General features: G+C 41.5%; 1 protein-coding gene across 1 annotated transcript in view; it reads right to left on the reverse strand.

Annotated features, from left to right (window-relative positions):
- Positions 1-14,777, reverse strand: part of LOC136866635 (nose resistant to fluoxetine protein 6) — an 88,713-nt gene extending 73,936 nt beyond the window's left edge. Inside the window, exons 1-4 of the mRNA XM_068226988.1 lie at positions 14,483-14,777; positions 12,587-12,762; positions 4,563-4,783; positions 377-447 (exon numbers count right to left, since the gene is read on the reverse strand). Of these exons, the coding sequence (XP_068083089.1) occupies positions 377-447; positions 4,563-4,783; positions 12,587-12,762; positions 14,483-14,771 (757 nt within the window). The 5' untranslated portion in view covers positions 14,772-14,777. The remainder of the gene's footprint in view (positions 1-376; positions 448-4,562; positions 4,784-12,586; positions 12,763-14,482) is intronic.
- Positions 14,778-15,083: the final 306 nt, after the last annotated feature.

Here is a 15,083-nt window from a genome sequence, read left to right on the forward strand (position 1 = left end):
GATCACATAACCTTTTCACGCCTTTTTTTCCGTCGTGGTGATCTAGGCATATCGACATGATCATCTCAAACTTTTCGCAAGCGGATTTTCCTAATTTTTGGCATATACTGAAATTTGCCCGTTGCTCGCAATACATTCCCAAATTCCACTAATGACATTTAACTACCCTTCACAAAAGAGACCGTAATTGTGCTTATATACTGTGTGCACGACTTTGCTTGTTGCCAATACTAGCGAAGAACATCCTGTGGTGCAAACTCTCCGCTACAGTGCACCACAGCGACACTAGACGGCCAGTCCACGAACTTAATGACTCTGCTACGTATAACATCTAAACGATCCTGATGACCGCTATGTACTAAGTTAGGTCACCTACCTGAATGTAGAGTGAAGACGTCGTAAGCCGTGCTGAGAACCACTAACACGGCAACAACAACCAGTATACTTCTGCAAGATTTAAAACAAACTCAATTAAAGACTCGTTCATTGATTTGACTTACCTTAAACAAAGTACAGTAATATGGCTACCGTTAAAATCTAGGAATGAAAATTGGAACTTCCTGTCAGGTTGGACCTCTTTGATTTACAGCTCTGGCACGCCATAATGACTTACGAGAGAACCCAGTATAAGGTACAATAATTTTCGTGAGGAAAATTCAGGAAGACCTGTCAGTGTGCGGACGGACGTGGCACGTGCCGTCATCGAGCAGATCCTGGCTGAAGAAAGACGATGGACGCTACTGGAGTTAGATAGGGCAAGTGGCATCGGGAAAAGCACCGTCCACAGGATATTGCGTAATTAACTGCAACTGCGCAAAATCGCATCGCGGTGGGTACCGCGTGCACTGACGGAAGTTCAAAGGTGGGTGAGCTATGCAATATGCTCCGACTATCTTGCACGCTGGCAACAGGACGGCGATCAATTCTTGTCACGAATAATCGCCATTGATGAATTTTTGGCCAGGGCATATGAACCAGAACTGAAACGTCAGTCCGTGGAGTGGCGACATGCTGGATCGCCAAGGAGGCAGAAGGTCCGTCAGAATCCTTCCGCAGTCAAATTGATGGTGATCGTGACGTATGACGTCAGGGGTGTCATTGTTTGCCACTTTGTTGCACATGGCAGAACAGTGACCGCACAGTACTACAGGGACTTTCTGGTGCAACAGGTACGACATGGCGTTCGGGAGAAACGTCCGGATCTTGTGGACAATGCAATAATCCTGCACGACAATGCAAAACCTCATAAAGCAGAGTGTGTAGGACAGTTACTGCGACGTTGGGGATGGGAAGAATTGGAGCACCCACCGTACTCTCCCGACATTCCGCCCTGTGACTTTGATCTCATTCGAAAGGTTAAGGAACCACTACGTGGTAGGCGGTTTGCAAGATGACAGGATATTGCTAATGTTGTGCGCCAACAGGTGACCCTATTCACACATGGTGGGTCAAATGCCGAGGCAGATGTTATTCAGTGCCTCCCACATCGTTGGCAGTGTGTGATGACAGTAGCAGGGGACTACTTTGAGTGTCTTCAGGCCCAGTCTTTTTCATGTCAACCTTATGTGTACTGTGTTGTCATTCTTTTGCACCGGGAAGACCATTTTGCCTTGTATACTCCCGTATTAACTTAGTGTGTTACGATATTTCAGTGCTATTCATTGTGCACACATGTAGTTAACACCTTGTCATTTCGTCTGGATTCCAACCGGACTGGTATCCTCAAGAAAAAATAGTTGCCCTGACTTTTTAACCAACCCTCGTATTATTTTAATTTTGTTGGAGTGAAGAAGAAGAAAAAGAACACCATATGTGCCACCGGCAATATTTTCCGTACCTACATCATACTACAAGATATGGGAATTGCTTGTTTAAACGGTACTATTTCCACCTTGGTGACGTTATGGGAAAGACACAAGAAACGTAGAATAAAAGGCACATTGAATGTACCCATGATCGAGTTTGGTACAAATTCTGAGGAATTACATCTTCCTGGTGTGGACTGCTCATGATATTCAATAATATTCGACTACTGTTTTGAATGTAGTCGAAATAGTGATTTATGTTTTAGAAATCAAAATAGCAACTTTTGTACAGATAATCCTTATATTCTGATCCCTAATTTACTATTATAAAAAACCATCTACCTCGCTCAGGTTTTAGCCTTTGGAGATCGGAACACTTTACTTCCACCCTCATACCGTTGAGTCATTAGAACCTGAAACCAACTACAGTCGCTGCTTCCCTTGCCCTCCACGATGGAAACCATTATACCGTTAGGTAACCTATTCTCCTCCATTCACTTCATACAAGCCCACATCCAAAGCTGGTTTATAGCCACAAATTCTAAATACTTTAAATGGCACGTCTGTTCCATTTTCGTATTTACTACCTGCCATTCAGTCCTCTTAGGTTCCTTCCCAACTGAAACCTCTTTAGTCTTTGAGGTACCTTATTTAAAGACCCAAGATATTACTTTGCGTGCTTTGAGCTCAGTCTTTCAATCCTGCAGGTAGAAGCAGTGGCCTCAGGGACTGTTATTTTCTTTATGACTCGCGCATGCCAAGTTAAGAGTTAATCTCTCTCCCTCTTTCCTGTCCCTGTACACTTCACAGGGTATGGTTGCATAGTTTTCGACATGCTCTTCTGTCCTGTGCTAGATGCGTCTCCCAACCAACTCCTTCATCCGGTCAATGCACATGGCTAGAGCTTTTCCTCTGGTCCGTGTTCCTTGCACTTTGAACTGCACGATCAGCTTTTCCTTAGCTTCAGTCCTCCTTGATCTGTGACCAAGGTATCGTAAATCGGCCTGGCTGATCTTCTTCATGAGGCTGTCCTTGATCTTGATCTCCTCTAGGACAGAAGTGTTCGTCCAGTGCTCGGTCTAGGATACTCTCAGAACTCGGTGGTACACCCACATATCCATGGCTTCAATCTCCCTCCGGTCTGCTTTATTAATTGTTCAAGTTTATGCTCCATATGTGGTGCGCCTAAGTTTGGTGTTGTTAGTAGTGGTTTTGTCTTTACAGATCTTCGCCATCACATTGCGTGCCATTGCAAGGCGTCTCCTAATCTCAAATGATCAGCCTCCAGTGTTCGTCATCAGAGCACCGTGATATACGAATCTTCTCATAACCTCCAAGCCTCCTATTTGACTCAGGTGTGGCAAGTTGTTTTTTTCCCGATCCACGATCATGACATTTGTCTTGCCAACATTGATATTAAATCCACATTCTCCGTTGCCTCTTGTGAGCCGGTCCATGATATTCTACTTCTCCATGGAGCTCGATGCTAACATGATACTGCATACCTCAATTTTCTGATCCTCCTTCCTCCTACTCGAATGCCTCCCTCTCAACCTCCCAGCACATTCCTCACAATGTGCTCGAGTAGATGTTATAGAGCTGAGGCGGCAGGATGCATCCTTGTCTGATGCGATCATCGTTGATGCGAACACGGGAGCTGTTACCGTAAAGTACCTTGACTATATTTATGAGGTGTTCTGGAGTTCCCGCGTCCCACAGTATATCGCAGAGTGCTTCCATCTAACTCAGTTGAAGGATTTATTGAAGTCGACGAAGTCCAGAAAAATCGCGATGTTGAATCCCCTGGCTTTTTCAATGATATGAAGTATATTCAATTTCTATCCTCTTGTGTCCCCTTTCATGACATGCACACACGGGAAAGAGATATTCAGATGGATTCTACTTGCCTGCCTGATTCTATGCCGTTGAATGGTTAGTACTGGAGTTAATATGTCATCATTAAGTTTATCGGTTATTAAGACGTTTCCTGAAACAGAAATCCGTGCTGTTTCCAATGATGCTACTATATTCAGCTTGTATGGGCCCACAACACGTTCCCATTATTTTTTCGAGGAATGTCTAGATTTCAAGTCAGGCTCACACAATTTTCAAAAAGACTATCTTCGGAAAATTGGACTCGAAAAGCGTAAGATTCGGCTTAACTTGAGGCTCGGCTCTAGCCCTGTATAATGTGGGGCGGTGTACTGGTCTCACCGTTGGCTGTCCTGAGAATGATTTTCAGGGACTCCCCATTCTCCTCAAAATGCCTGGATAGTTCTTTCATAGGCCACGGCCTTTCGCCACTCACAATCTCCTCACCTCAAACCACCCCAACGCATCTCCTGGCCTCAGAGTTTGCATCGCCCTCTAGGAGGCCCATCGAACCCATTAGCGTACGGAATGACAACATTTTAGAGTATTAGTAGAAAAAACTATTGTAATTTGAAAGCTTTTAATTAATGAAGAAATAAAACATATTTTCACTTTTAAATGAAAATGGGAAACTTGGGGACAAAACCATGGTAGTAGAGCTCGAATATTAAGGCATTAATAGGTTAGAATGCAAACTTCCTCAAGAATGTATCAAATACATCCTTTCGCGGTTTAACAGTCCCGCTATGAGGTTTGCATACACTACAGGGGCCCGGTATATCAGAATCCCTCGTTACCCTATGGAAGAGCTGACTAGATGACAGTAACCTATTACGGCCTAAATATTCGAGCTGCGCATGCTACTAATATAACTTTTCAACTCACATGGCAGTCCAGTCTTTGGTATCTAGTTCTATTTCCGTTTTAGTTTGGCACAAGGACTCCGGCACCGTTGTGATTAAATCTATGAAGTTAAACACCGGAGACACCGCAAGCAGCCTCTCCTTGAAGTCCTCCTTCACAATGAGTGCTGCGTCATCTACATCGCAAGTCGAGGGTACACACGTACCCAGATTGATAACTGGGGTCTGCATTGCGGCCGTTACCTTTGGACAGACAGAAAAAGAAACATTAGTTCCATGTTAAACTGTATCAGTTTATTTATCTATTCGATGTATTTAATGCACTAATTTATTTAATTATTTATTTATTTGTGCCTTGTTAAGTGGTAAAGTTGGGATTCTAAGCATTCTCTTAAAATTAACCACATTATGTTTACAAGAAGAAATTATTTATCACTAGCAGAAGTACCCGTTCTTCGTGCGGGTTATCAGAAACTGGCTTTAGTTACTCATACTATCGGTGTGACTGACTTCATTAGATATTTATATCACTGGTGTATTTACTTAAGTACGTAGACATTATTTGTCATGTTAGGAATTATAGTGTATCTTCTTCTCCTTTTCTTCACGGGGGCCTCTGAATATTAGTTCCTAATTAGCGTCGACCTCTAAGATCTTTTGCTACCATGTTTTTCCTTCATTCCCACCTAGATATACCTGGTCCCTTCACAAAGCTGCAGGTTCAGTGTAAGTATACTTTCGCCAGATAGTACCACAAATATAAATATTATTGAATGTATTGTTTGATCCGACATTTCATAACTATTACAAAATGATAAAGGAAATACGCGATGCATGAAAGAAACTACTATAATTATCGAGAATTATAATTCTCATGGCTTGTCACTCATGTCGCACATCATATAATGAATCTGAGTATAAATGTTGAGAATTTTTTTGAAGTCATGGGCACACCATCTTGATAATTGTGTACAGTATATAGGTTTCATGGTTATAATGATCGTAAAAGTGGACAAAAATATCGGCACTAATAACTCCATGATTTGATAGAAAATAGTTTAAACTATGGGTAACAGACTCCGCAAAATGCTGAAACCTAAGCCAGTACGTAAAAACGGAGGCCCGTCAGCAACCGCTGGTCGCTGTACTACGGAGATTTCCGGGGCTATTATTTTTATACTTCACTCCCTTTCCATCCCCGCCCAAAGGAGTGCTATGAGCGTCTTACACAACAGTTTATTTTTTCCAGATAGTAAGTCATATGTTTATCAATTTTGGTTGGCAGAATCCTGGAGCTGACGCCATGGTTACGGCCGTTCGTTCCTTTATCCGATTACTAGAGCAGGGGTAGTGTGGTTACAATATTTCCATAACGGTTGGTTTTAGGGCCCTCAAACGTGGTTTTCGAACCCGAAGGGTTTACCGAGTTTTGTTCTTTGCGTCAAGGGGCTTAACATGAGCTTTGTCTCGTTCTTGTACGACAAATTCGATTTCACCTATATTAGCCTATTATTTTAATATTTTATATCTCCCCCCGTCGCCCCCCCGGTCAAATTGTTTTGAAAATAAAATACAGCCCATAATACTCACTGGCAATGTAGCTTTCTACAGGTGAAGTAGTTTTTAAAACCGGTTCAGTAGTGTTAGAGTCTATCCGTTACAAACAAATATACAAATTTGTCCTCTTTATAATAATAATATAGAAGTATAAATTACATCCCTACACATACGGTTGCCGTCAGCAAGGGCATCCAGACGTAAAACAGGGTTTAATCCACATGTGCGACACAGTTCGCACCCCCAACCTCACAGGTGTGGGTAAAGCGATAGAAGAAGAAGATACACATTTTTTTAAAAAAATCACCCGCTTTTTATTCTTTTCACCCCCTTAAGTGAATTTTCCCAAAAGAGTGTGTTCATTTTTAAAGGAGATCCCAAGTACAAATTTTTAAGTCAGTAACATCTTCTTTTTTGAGATATATGCATCCTCATATAAATAATTCAACTCCTTCCTCACTTTCTTTCAAACCCCCCCCCCACCTTAAGTGGATTTTCTGGAAACGAATATTTGTGGGTCTTTTATTTTTAAAGAGGATTTCAAATATCAATTTTCATGCTTGTAACATGTTAAGTTTTTGTGATTTATTGTAGATAACTTTGCTGCTGTAGAATCCTGGAGCAGACGTTGCCATGGTTACGGTAGTTCATTACTTCATCCGATTCCTATAGCAGGGGTCGAGTGGTGCCAATATCTCCATAACGGTTGGTTTTAGGGCCTTAAAACATGGTTTTCGGGCCCGCAGGGCTGACCGAGTTTTGTTCTTTGGGTCAAGAGGATTAAATTGAGCTTAGCCTCGTCCTTATACGACAAATTCGATATTTTGCCTATTATAGTCTATAATTTTTTTATCTTCCCCCCCCCCGTGCCCGCACTTCGAATTGTTTTGAAAATAAAATACAACCCATGTTACTCACTCGTAATGTAGCTTTCTGTAGTTGAAGAAATTTTTTAAATCGGTTCAGTAGTTTTTGAGTCTATTCGTTACAAACAAACAAATTTTTCCTCTTTATAATATTAGTATAGAAAAAAATTAAGCTAGTTGCTTCCAAGCAAATTGCCTAAAGGCACAGCACTAGTTCAATCTTGAGGTGGTGGTGGTGGTGATTATTGTCTTAAGAGGAAATACAACTAGGCAACCATCCTCTATAAACACTAATCAGATGGAGTAAAATGGAAGGTCCGGCACTTCGGAAAATGAAGAAGGCATCGACCAAATAAATACAAGAGCAACGGAGGGGGTGAAAATGGAAGACTCCGTAGGCCTCGGAAAGCTAATACCGTCGCGGTCAGAAAAGAACAAGAGTAAACCAGGGGAGTGTCGGATAGGATACAGGAAACTGAGGAGGTTAACACAAGTGACTGGAAGCAATGCCAGGACTCAGGTAAGGGCCCCATGGTCGCCAACTCACTATCCCAAATTGAGAGCGCCTGGTGTCCCTTTTAATCACTTCTTGTGACAGGCAGGATATACCGTGTGAGATATTCTACAGCTCCCCACTCACAGGGGATTAATCCTGAGGAATAGCTATACTATAGAATTTTAAAAACTGGTATTATTAAAGCAACCAAGTAACATGCGTGTTACCATTTTTAGAGCATGTGATTTTGAATACTGTCTGTATAAATATTTCCACTAAAGAGGACTGATTCCATTTATGTGTGCCTAGTGATGTCAAAATATCAGCCGCCAATCGAAAACTAGGGTGTTGAGAAACAAGGTGAACCGGGAATTTGATTGTTAGAAGTTTGGTCAAACTGATGAATAATTTAAAACTAATTCAATATCTCCTACCTTTGTCATTGTACCAGCTGCTAAGGTTAGCCAAGCAGAACGCTTTGCGTGTTGACATGTGTATCCAAGTCTACTGTACGTATCCCACGTGGCTGTAAGAGATAGGTCGCCCAGCAGCTACCGTTGCCGGTAAATGATCTTAAAACACAAACACATTTGCAGATTTAGCAACACCGTCTCGCAAAGCCCATTTGAATTCGCTAGAGAAGTGATTTATATCAGTATTACCAACCCTCTAACGCTCACATACCCTGATTCTGATTACCCTGTGTAGTTCCTCGGACACCAACAAGAGACCATGAACAAAGACATTCTCATCATAAAATAAAACTACTGCATAGTATCTGCCTCTGTGGTGTAGTGGTCAGTATGATTTGCTGCCACACCTGGAGGCCCGGGTTCGTTTATCGGTTCTGCCACGAAGTGTGAAACGTGGTTCGAGGGTTGAAACAGGGTCCACTCCGCCTCGAGAGGTCAACTGAGTAGAAGGGATTAAGATTCTCACCTCAGCCAGCCTCAAAGTTGTTTATGCATGGTTTCTCACTTCTCCTCCAGGCAAATGCCGGTATGGTACTCAACATAAGGCCACGGCCGGTTTATTCCCTCTCCCTTGCCTATCACTTCCGATCTTTCCAGAACCTCAATCCACAAGGCCCCTGTTCAGTACAGCAGGTGAGATAGCCTGGGCGAGGTATTGGTCCTCCTCCCCATTTGTATTCCTGATCCAAAGTCTCATGCTCCAGGACACTCCTATTGAGACGATAGAGGTTGGATCCCATGGTGAGTCCAGGAAGGGGGGGTAAAGCTGGAGGGAAAAAGGAATAAGAAAGAAGAGAGGAAGAAATTAAAATACAATTAATGGAATTAAAACGAATTTAAATAAGTAAATTAAACTAATTTTACAAGTTGATTTACGTCGCACCGACAAAGACAGGCCGTATGGCGACGATGAGATAGGAAAGGGCTAGGAGCGGGATGGAGGCGATCGTGGCCTTAACTAAAGAACAGCCCCAGCATTTGCCTGGTGGGGGAATGGGAAATCACAGAAAACAATGTATAGGGCTTTCGATCGCGCGCTGCAAATACACTACCTCCCGAATGCAGGGTCACATCTACCTGACCACACCAAGCGGCCAGTCGCTCGGTGACTAAACAGAGATAATTTAATCGAGACCAACTTTCAACCTATTAGGTCGTGCTACGTACATATAACCTAGTACGTGATGAAGAGGTGTTAAGTATAGAGTAAAAATGGCCAGCCCGACACTAGAGGGATCCGAACCTACAAACTCCCGATTTCGCATCGGTTGCTCTATCATTGAGCTCGATTATAATGCGGTCATGAAAATTCAATATTCATTGACTTGGCCAACGACGGATGAATTGCACGATATGTAGCTGAGATCCTTTCTAACAGAATGAATATGATCTGGGACACCATAGTTCAATTGATACAGCAACCGACGCGAAATCGGGAGATTGTGGGTTCGGATCTCAGAGTTGTCCCCCTGGCCAATTTTGTTCCGTAATTATCATCTTTTCAACACGTGCTGTACAGGATGATTCAGCTAAGGTGTCCATCTCAAATATCTTGTGATCCATTAAAAAATATAGACATTTAGTTTTCAAATTCTTAAATTGTGTGAAGGGGCTCATAAAATACTGTCCTATTTCTCAGGATCACACACGTGATTACCGAAAAACCGGTAGAGACTTTGATTTTTTGCATGAGACTATAGTAACTTCACCCAATAGAATAATTATGAATTATGAATAATTATTTGAAAATCCAATGAGTACTTTTGGGGATATTAAAGGGTTTCTTATGTATGAGTATTAGACAGAAAGTGATGTGCCATTCGCTGTGATGTCCAGTGTATTGTCCTCCTGCTTGACTCACGCTTTGGTGATAAACACACATACAGAACGTACTCACTACATAACATATTGTGATGGTATGTTAAATTGTCGGAATGTTTGATGGTCAGCCACACGCATTTAAATTATTACAATTCCACTGTCTTATCTGGTATTTTATAAGATCTTTTATAATATTCAACGACAATGGAACAAAAACTTTGTAACTCCAAAATGCTGTACGCTGTTTATTTTCTCCGGTCCCCTCGTAAAAATGGCGAGGTACGTGTGTTTATCAACAAGTCATCAGTCAAACACCGGTACGCGACATCTAGGCGAGTGCGAATCTCTACACATTTGTAACCTTTTAATACCTCAAAAAGTACTCTTTGGACTTGCAAAATAAGTACATCGCAGAATTTGTCGCTACATTCTTAATTGTCCTATTGGGTGAAATTACTATAGTCTCATTTAAAAAGCAAATTACGTATGAGATCGAGAGGAATAGGAGCCCGTCATAAAATTTAAGAATTTACTGGCACGTAAAGGAACTCCTGCTGAGCTAAATTCCGGCACCCCGGCGTCTCCGAAAACCGTAAAAGTAGTTAGTGGTACGTAGAGCCAATGACCTTTTTATTAGTAATTCCGGCCTCTTTTCATTTTTATACCTTCATTTTGACACAGCTACAATTGGACTTTCGCATGTCCCTGGAATGAGCTACCGTCTAAACAAGAAGCCATGAACGGGGGTGAAAGTCAGTGCAGGTGTTTGTGAGTGAATACATTACTGTACGGGTGTATATATGTGAATTATGTAATTATTGTAAATATTATCTTAGTGGGTGTCCGACTCATTGGTTAAATGAGTTGTGGTCTTCCATTCAGAGGGTCCCGGCTTCGATTCCCGGCCGCGTCGGAAATTTTAATCGCCTCCGATTAATTCTTCTGGCTCGGGGATTGGGTTTTTATGTTTGTCCCAGTACTTTCCTTTTCATATTCACACAACATACTACACTACAAATACTACAGAATCACACATTAGTGTTTACAACCCTCCATATAGGGTTGGCGTCAGGAAGGGCATCCGGCCGTTAAACAGGGTCAAATCCACATATGAGACACTATTCGTACCCGCGACCCCACAGATGTGGGCAAAAGTGGTAGGAAAGAAAGAAGATTAGCTTAGTGGGTCTTGAAACAGCTATGTACATCGGGCTTGCCCCTTTTCACTAGACCATCCATAAAATCTGTATGATTTGCGGTAAATAAATAATAATAATTAAGGAGTTCAAACTGGAATCAGGCTAGGGTGCAAGAGCCAAAATGTTGATGTTGGTTGCCTAGCTTTTGCAGATGATCTTGCAATTTTTTCCGATTCCCTAAACACAGCCACGGAACAGGTTTTTCTTCTTAAAACACAAGCAGTACAACACTAAAATCAAGCTGGCATCCAGAGAGCTCAGAGTGGTAAGTTCAAGTACCTGGGAGAACTGATAACACCAAATTTATCGGAGAAAGAAGCCTTTGCATTACGGATGAACCGAATGGAAACGACGTGCCATTTAATCAAGGCTGTCTACAACTAAAGGTCAGTATCTTTCAAACCAAATGTGGGGCATTATTGCGGTGGCACTTGTCTAGAGGTCTTGTACGCTTCAGAATATCTTGCAATTAACTAAGAAGGCCTGATCGAGAAACTGGAGGCCCATCAAAGACAATGGGGAGTGCAGAAAACCAAAGGAGCTTTGTTTATTGAGGTGGACAGAGACCTTGAAGAAGTGGAAATCACACACAATGATATCCAGGATCGTATCCCACTAGAAGAAACTTCAAGCGTTCCAGGATTTCTGAGTCAAGCCGAAAATAAAAGCTGGAATGGAACGGACGCAGGAGAGGAAATGAAGTCACCGAGAACGCATGCGGAGGTACTGGGCAGATATCAAAGTCAGAAGTAGCCTTCTGAAATAACGTGGTACAAACTTGGCTGATACGACATGACTGTACTAATAATAATAATAATAATAATAATAATAATAATAATAATAATAATAATAATAATAATAATAGTGATAATAAGGCTATACAAGACCAAGACATTCCAACCTGAAGCTACCAGAAAAACACGGTGAGAGATCCAACCGTCGTGAGGGATTCGTGCCGATATGGCTGCCAAACGCAAGAAACCATCCATCAAGTTACTTCCAGATGTTCACAATTCTCAAGAAGGGTGTGTAATGGACGCCAGGACTCAGTTGCCGAGATTTTACACCAAGAACATCCTATTAAATTCAGACTAGTTGGGGAAAGACTTACCTATTTTAAGTACAGACCTCAAGCTGTACACGAAAATGGCGAGATTGAAATGGACTGGGACCGAACAATTATCGCGGATAAGACGATTATCCACAACAGACCGGATATAGAGGTGTTGGATAAGGGGGAGAAAACGTGCCGCTCTGATCGGCATAGCTGTCCTAAACACCGTGAATCGTACATCGAGAAAATCAACAACTATACACCACTGGCAGAACATATTCAAATACTATGGCACTATGAAGAGTTGATAATTGTAACAATCATCCGTTGGAGTACAGCTGCTACACCTAAAACTCTGGTGGAAGGACTGAAGAAGTTGGATGACAACACCAACATTTACAAGACATGCAGAAGACGGTGGTCATTGCCACGACTACAACTCTTCGGAAATTTATGGGTTCCAATTCTGTGTAAAAATGTAGTGTAAATTAAAGTTTATTGTGCTTTAATTTCCTAAAATCTGTACAATATAATTACCACTAAAGTGTGTAAAATAAATAATAACAATAACGATACTTACTCCTTTGCTTGGGATATTGGGAATGATGATGGCTGTTACCACACAGTGTTTACCGTGAAATGTGCTCCCATCCAAGGCCTTAACATCGCGTACAGCGATACATTCATCGAAATTCCCCGCATGAGCGAGGGTTCCCATGAGTACACTCTCTGGGAACTTCGTAGAAGCATCGTACACTGAAAGAGAAGAATGTTCATTTTCTTATCCAGTTAAATACACTCGAATAAATAAAATCAATATCTTTAACCTCTTGAAGCCAGGATAATTTTCTTAGTTCAATTCGTGAAAAAGGGAAGGACACTATCCTTCACGAGAAAAAAGGTACTGTCTTCCTAATTCGTTTCGTACCATGCAGAGAACAGTTGTCCTCTTTAAAGTATACGCAGAAGTTCAGTTGGACTAAAACACTTCCACTTCTGTGTGTGATCTACATTTGTATACTTCTTATATAATTTTTAGTAAAGATTTCAAAACTTGATTATTATATTCCTATTAATGTACTTTGTCGTGTGATTTTCGTTTCATACGACTCGCGTCACCCTTATTCCTTGCCGGGCTGAGTGGCTCAGACAGTCTTCTGACCCCTACTTGGCAGGTTCGATCCTGTGTCAAACTTAAAACAAAAAGGAAAATTTCGAAAATCGCTTCCGGCCTAATTCAGTTCCGATAACACAGCCTAATAGTGCTTGTTTCTTTGCTGGTTTTCTTTTTTTATTCAAATCCTAGACATATTAATATATTTACATAATTATTTCTGTAACGTGTTCTTTAGTTCAGCACACACCGAGCTCGATAGCTGCAGTCGCTTAAGTGCGGCCAGTATCCAGTATTCGGGAGATAGTAGGTTCGAACCCCACTGTCGGCAGCCCTGAAAATGGTTTTCCGTGGTTTCCCATTTTCACACCAGGCAAATGCTGGGGCTGTACCTTAATTAAGACCACGGCCGCTTCCTTCCCACTCCAAGCCCTTCCCTGTCCCATCGTCGCCATAAGACCTATCTGTGTCGGTGCGACGTAAAGCAACTAGCAAAAAAAAAACGTTCAGCACACTCAGGCGCTTTTTGATATTTGAAAAATATCCAGACGGAATGTGGTTATAAGGGCTTCAATGAAACAATGAATTGACTCACATTAGCGCTCGTAGTGGTAGAAAAAGGCAAAGTGCTCATCTAATCGACCGGATAACGATGATTAAGAAAAAGATTGTAATTTTTAGGAATACATAAGTAATATATTCTCACACTTTATTATATTTTATTCACGTAAAATTCGTAGTTCATATCCCTAGGCTGTTTCCAACAATGAGTTGCTTGTCGGATGGGCTAAAAGTGTGGATTTTTACAGCCCTCATAGAGTGTAAATGGCGCTTTTTAAACTGACATTTCTCAACTATTATCTGCCAAGCTCTTTCAAGGATCTATGAATAGAACTAAAATAAGCCTGATCATCGCCATCATCCGGATCGGATAAGGAACAAGAAGAATATGATACATCTAATGCTAATAGTAGAAAATTGAGTCATGCTATTTCAAGAAACAAATTTAGTACCGTTATCTCATCAGATATAGGCACTCGGGTTAGTAGGAAAGCTAGATTATGCGGAACCATTCATTACTGACAGTGAAAACTGATTATTCATGTTTTAATGTTTATCTGAGGTTATTGTAATTGTCTCACCATGTATGTCAACAACGTACTCCTCACTCTCAGTCAGTTAGCAACAACGCCTGGTTCGGGTTCGAATCTCGGTCATGTCGAATGTGATTTCACATTGAATGTGTGTGAGTGTTTACAGGAAGGACATTTGGTCTTAAACCCCTAGACAAGTCTTCGGCGGAGCTAGTTCACTTCTTCACAGTATATGACATCGACACTGAAAAGTAAATGTTGTACTTACTATACATGGCCCATGGCTGTCCATATTTGTAGGAATTTTCGTAGTAACTCATGTGGCTTTTACAAGGTTCTTTCAAACCTTCGTATTTCCTGCTGCTGATCACCGTGCCATTCATCCCAAGCCTTATTAGATCCTCCGATGACTGTTCATGCGCAAGAAATTTCTGTAGAGCAAGCCTGTTCCTGGCAGTTTCGAATGCAAGTGGGGTCTTCTCCAGGCCCATTTGTCCTGACGAGAGTCCACATATCAGCAACAAGTAACAAACTTGCAGCAGATGATAGCAGCTCATGTTCGATCTAGTGATATCTCTCAACTGTTCGCCGATACAGATGATTGAGATTTATACGCACCACGTACAGATAAAATCAACGTCATCATTACACACGCACAGGTGCACTTATCTGATCAGTGGTTTTAGGCGGTTGATTATCTCGGTAAAGAACAATGCCTTCTTATGAATGTCTGACATCATATTTACGTACTTCACCGGATCATCGTTCTTACGACCTACAATTTATACGTGATAATAATGCTTTCGTCTTTCGACGTATCAGTAAACAAGGTGAAATTATTTACGTTTCGCAGAAAACTTCGCTTTTCG

This window comes from Anabrus simplex, chromosome 3, assembly GCF_040414725.1.
Source record: "Anabrus simplex isolate iqAnaSimp1 chromosome 3, ASM4041472v1, whole genome shotgun sequence".
Taxonomy (NCBI): Eukaryota; Metazoa; Arthropoda; class Insecta; order Orthoptera; family Tettigoniidae; genus Anabrus; species Anabrus simplex.